General features: G+C 40.7%; 1 protein-coding gene across 1 annotated transcript in view; it reads left to right on the forward strand.

Moving 5' to 3' along the window:
* LOC137526072 (integrin alpha-M-like) overlaps window positions 1–5,182 on the forward strand; it is a 131,263-nt gene extending 126,081 nt beyond the window's left edge. The window contains exon 30 of the mRNA XM_068247286.1: window positions 4,254–5,182. Coding sequence (XP_068103387.1) covers window positions 4,254–4,397 — 144 coding nt within the window. The 3' untranslated portion in view covers window positions 4,398–5,182. The remainder of the gene's footprint in view (window positions 1–4,253) is intronic.
* The last annotated feature ends 818 nt before the right edge of the window (window positions 5,183–6,000 follow it).

Below are 6,000 nucleotides of genomic sequence, written 5' to 3' on the forward strand. Positions count from 1 at the left end.
ACCACTTTGTGTTGGTCTTTCATGTGGAATTCCAATAAAATTGATTCATGTTTGTGGCAGTAATATGACAAAATGTGGAAGACTTCAAGGAGGCCGAATACTTTTGCAACCCGCTGAAAATATGTTCCAGCTAATGTCCCAGGTGGGCCGCTGGACATTCCAGCTGATAGACTTTGAACACACAATTGGCTACCATGCCCTGGTTCCACCTCCTGAAAACATTGGCCCACCACAGATCAGGGACATAGCTGGGGGGTGGGGGGAGGAGGAGGAGGAGAGACATCTGTGCCCTGGGTGCAACATCTAGGGATTTGTGGGTGGTGCAGGACAGGCCGATCCCTAGATGGCGCACATGATTGGAGGAGGGATTTAGGAAGACCAAGTGGCTGCATCCCCTAGCCATTCACCTGGGCACTGCAGTGCAAAAAGCCTTTCTATTTGCTGCCTTCTGTGCAGGAGGTGTGGCTTTCTCAGAGTAAACTGTTGGGAGGGATTGGTGTGTGTTTGAAGCTCTGCCCCCTGCTTGCCATGTGGAGATGGAACCTGGAACCAGAAGGAGCCTGGCAACAGAGTCAGCCAAATGGAGAGGAACCATGTAGATAGTGTCTCCTTTTGCTAGTGAGACAGATGGTGAGGGATCCTGCAAAAATAGTGTCAGTCAGGGTGGAGAAATTCTGACTGACAGAAGCGTCATCTGCATGATGTGGCAGTAGCACTAGCAAAAGAGAGACACTATCTACAGGGTATCTGGTTGCATTTGCTTTTGTGTTCTCCTTTCCACAATGTTTCTCCTACCACCACTGTTGTGTTTCCACCTTTGCCTGTTCTATCACCTGTGTTCTACCCCCACCCCAGTAACCTGTCCTAATCCCACCATTGTATGTCCACCTCCACCTGTCTTATCACCCATACTGTGTTTTCTCCTCCACTCTGAATACCCATCTTTCTTCTTTTGTGTCCCCCACATAGCTATTTCTAGGCAGTGGACTTACATTTGGGATGGTGAGCTCACACTGCTTAATTACATGTGGGGAGATTATAATTATATTTTGGGTTGAGGGGTACAATGCTTAACCACTTCCGTCTATCTGGACGGATATATCCTTTCAGATAGACTGTGCTGCTGCTGCTGCCTGAGGCACGTGATTGCGCGTGCTCCCGCTGCCTGCCGTTCCGATCCCCCCCCCCGATCAGTAAATGGGAATATAATTCCCATTCACCGATCTAAGTCCCCCGCAGAAAAACTGACGGTCTCTAATCAGAGATCGCGGTATTTCTGCATAAAGAAAGTTTCCCAGCCTCCTTGTAGTTCCTGGAAGCGTGATCGTACGCTTCTAGGACTTTTTTGACTCTGGACAAATAGTAAACTTTTACATTACATTATTTTACATTTAAAAAATTTCTCTTTCCCTCCCACACCAAAAATTACCCAAATACATTTTTTAATATAAAAATTAATAAATTAAATTACAATAAATAAAAAAAAACATAAATAGTTACCTAGGGGTCTGAACTTTTTAAATATACATGTCAAGAGAGTATCTTTTTTTAAAATTATAAGTTTGTAAATAGTGATCGACGCAAATTGAAAAAAATGCACCTTTATTTCTAAATAAAATATCGGCGCCATAAATTGTGATAGGGACATAATTTAAGCGGTGTAATAATCGGGACAAATGGGCAAATAAAATACATGAGTTTTAATTACGGTAGCATGTATTAATTTTAAACTATAATGGTCAAAACCTGAGAAATAATGAATTTTTTTCCATTTTTTTTTAATCTTCCTGTTAAAATGGATTTAGAAAAAAATAATTCTTAGCAAAATGTACTACCTAAAGAAAGCCTAATTAGTGGCGGAAAAAACAAGATCTAGATCAATCTATTGTTATAAGTAGCGATAAAGTTATTGGCGAATGAATGGGAGGTGAACGTTGCTCGGATGCATACGATTTTCGACACTGTAGGCTGAAGTGGTTAAAATAATCTGTAAAAACAAAACAGCCCCTGGGGGGTACTTGCCTCAGGAGGGGGAAGCCTCTGGATCCTAATGAGGCTTCCCCTGTCCTCCAGGATCCAGCGCTGGCAACCCCTGAACACCGGCTAAGTAAATATTTACCTACCGCTATACTGCGCAGGTGCAGTAGGGCCTTCCAATGGGCTCCGGTGGAAATAGCCAAGCATGATTGGGTCTGCTCTACTGTGCAGGCGTAGGCGACTTGCGTCTGTGCAGTAGGGAGGACCCGATCAGGCTCAGCTATTTCCACTGGAGCCCATCATAGAGCCTCTACTGCGCTTGTGCACGAGTCAGTGTGGTAGGTAAATAATGCAGCTGCTACTGCACCTGCACCACAGCTGATAGTTTTTTTTTTTTTTTTATTTCAGATTCAGCTTAACCCTTCACCCCCAAGGGGTTTTTACCCTTACAGACCAGAGCAATGTTCACCTGTCAGCGCTCCTCCCTTTCTTTGGCCAACATTGGCCTATAACTTTATTACTACTTATCACAACAAAATTATCTCTACCTTGTTTTTTCTCACCACAAATTAGGCGGGCTATAATCTTATTACTACTTATCACAACAAAATGATCTCTACCTTGTTTTTTCTCACCACAAATTAGGCTTTTTGTGAGCAATACTTATTTTTGGTAATGACTTTATTTTCTATGCATTTTATTGGGGAAAAAAACAAGAAAAAAAAATTGAAAAAATACACTATTTTTCCAATTCCATCCCCTATAGTTTTAAAATAAGCAGTGCTGCTATAAATAAAACCCACACATTTTATTTTCCCATAAGTCCCAGTTATCACAATATTTAAATGATGTTACTAGTAAAATGTATGGAGACAATATATATTATTTGGGTTTTTTTGCGAGTGTTTTTGGGGGCGGGGGGGATCCTTTGGAAGTGGAAGGGATTCGTTTTATTAATTTTTAATTATAAATGTATGATGTTTGTGTAGTTTTACTTTGTCACCAATAGATGGTTTACCAGGAAGTGAGTTTTTTTTGTGGCTGGGGGTGGCTAACCTATACTGGGGGCTACTTATCTTGGAGGGGCTTTGGCTATATTTTTCAACACTAATATATATTGGTGTGTAATATAATATCCTGTGCCTGCCTCCTGACATTAGCATTGGCCTGCCCACCCCCTCAACCCACCAGAATCATCAACTCTCAGGAAGATAGTGTCATATTGCAACAGGATCTGGATAGGGTGGCTATATGGGCACATACATGGCAGATGAAATTCAATGTTGACAAATGTAAAGTCATGCATTTTGGACGTACTAATGGTCTAGCACCATACAAAATAAATGGGATACAGTTGGGGACATCAAACTTGGAGAAGGACTTAGGAGTACTCATCGACAACAAGTTAAATAATCGTACTCAATGCCAAGCAGCTGCAGCTGCAGCTAAAGCTAACAAAATTTTGGGATGCATTAAAAGGGAAATAAAAACTTGAGATGCTAGCATAATATTGCCCCTGTTTAAGTCTCTAGTAAGGCCACATCTGGAATATGGAATTCAGTTCTGGGCACCACATTACAAAAAAGATATTGCAGTTTTAGAGCAGGTGCAGAGACGAGCAACAAAATTGATACGTGGGATGGAAGGTCTCGCTTACCAAGAAAGGTTAGATAAACTGGGTTTATTTAGTCTAGAGAAAAGACGCCTTAGAGGGGATCTAATTCACATGTATAAATACATCAGAGGGCTATATAATAGCTTGGCGGGTGAGCTTTTTGTCCCTAGGACTTCTCAAAGGACTAGAGGACATGATCTGCGCATGGAGGAAAAACGTTTTAGCCATTTATTTAGGAAAGGGTTCTTTACAGTAAGAGTGATTAAGATGTGGAATGCATTGCCACAGGAAGTATTTATGGTAAATTCTATTCCTGCATTTAAAGGGGGCTTAGATGCTTTCCTTGCGTTGAAAGACATCCATGGCTATAATTACTAGGTAATGCCTAATGATGTTGATCCAGGGATTTTATCTGATTGCCATCTGGAGTCGGGAAGGAATTTTTCCCTTTTGGGGCTAATTGGACCATGCCTTGTAAGCATTTTTTCGCCTTCCTCTGGATCAACAGGGATATGTGAGGGAGCAGGCTGGTGTTGTACTTTGTTCTCTGGTTGAACTCGATGGACATATGTCTTTTTTCAACCAAAATAACTATGTAACTTGTTATATAGATGGTCTCCTCTGCACCTACTGGTTTTTCCTCACCTTTCTGTCTATCCAGGTGGGGTTCTTCCGCAGACAGTACAGAGAGAAGCTGGTGAATCCTGAGGAAAATGAGAAAGAAAATGTGGAAACGGAGTCAGAAATCTGCCCAGATCCAAAATGGAGGGAATCAACTGTCAGAAATCAACTGTCCAAGCAGTAATAAGGGATCATTTCCTTCCCACTAGAATTCAGTGATTCCTCCATATGTTGCCCTGATGGGGATACAGATCTCTATGGCCCTGTTGCTCTTCCATATGCTGAGTGCATGAAAAAGGGGCACAAGGAAAAATGGGCACACATTTTTGTTAATAAAAATTATCATTGTCTACCAATATTCTTAAAGGGACTCAGAGCAGTGCAGAAACTATGGAAAGTTGCATACCATTTTGAAGCGCTCTTTCTCCTCTTTCCAACGACACATAAACCGCCGCCCTACGCCCTTTAGTTTTCGCTATTTTCGCAATCGAAGTTGCGTCAAATGCGATTTCGACATTTTGTTTGCCTGATGAAGCGGGTTTGACCTGCGAAATGCATTGCACTGTTTTTTGGGGTACCATATAATAAATGTATTGATTTATATGAAGACAGGATCTTGTGTCTGCTTTTGGGAGGCAAGCCCACCACTTCCTCCAAGCAATTTTTTAAAAAGTTATTAATTTTTATCCTGCTGGCGCCTCTGATCCGTATACAAATTTAATATGGGAGTGAATGGCGGCACCTTTTTTGTCCACTTGCCTCATGTGCCCAAATTTCCTGCTTTTACTGCAGGAAAGTTCAAAGGGTCATTATTTCTATTTTGTTTTATATATTAAAAGACAGTGTGTGGTTTTAAAACTGCAATTGTGACAGAATGTTATAAAAAAAAAAACTTAAAATAAAAGTAAGAGACTCTTTTCTCTGCTACTAATGTTCTTTTTGTTACCCGTACTACACATACAATTCATTATATCAACATAATAAGTAAATACGTTATTTTTTGCTTCACGTTTGCTTTAACCTTACTTTTGAGACTGTATATGTCACTGTGACAAGGCGCTTGTTCTGAACTCCCTTATGAAATCTCTAATGTGGCATTCTTCCTCCCCCTCCGCCTGTCACACGGCTGTGACTAGAGCGCTGGTCATGAAATGTGGAAATGGTAATCTGTGGGCAGATTTCCTGTGAGTCACACCCTCAGACTGCTGCATATAGCTGCCATGATGTTCACCAGCTTTGCTACGATATACTGTAACTATACAGTATAATTTCGTTATAATAAACTCTGCTATAGTAAATGTTCAGGTATAGTAAAACTATATGAACTCTGATACAATAAAAAAAACCTGTTTTTTTGGTCCTGCTTTTATCTGGGTGCGTTGTGCTGTAAGTTTGCGTTGCGACTTTAACGTTGCATCAAAACGCAAGGTCCCACTGTGAATCTAGCCTGAATCAAGATCCAGTACTGTAGTATGGTTTATGAGCTTGGGTATGACCATTTCTGATAAAGTAAACCACTTTTCTTGGTCTCCTGGAGTTTACTATAAAGGGATTCTACGGTATGCACAAAACAAGCCTTTTACAATGACATCCACTATCTGTTAATAACTGCCATGACATGTATCTGTGCTGCACACTTTGCAGTAAAATGGGATTAAAAATGACCATTCTATTGCATACAACACCATTTTTAAAAGATTTTTGCGGCTTAGTCAGATGTAAATTAACAGATATACTAAAACACTGGTGGAGACGACCTTGATGATAATAATAACTACCCGTATATA

The sequence above is a fragment of the Hyperolius riggenbachi genome, chromosome 7, assembly GCF_040937935.1.
Source record: "Hyperolius riggenbachi isolate aHypRig1 chromosome 7, aHypRig1.pri, whole genome shotgun sequence".
In the NCBI taxonomy this organism is placed as follows: Eukaryota; Metazoa; Chordata; class Amphibia; order Anura; family Hyperoliidae; genus Hyperolius; species Hyperolius riggenbachi.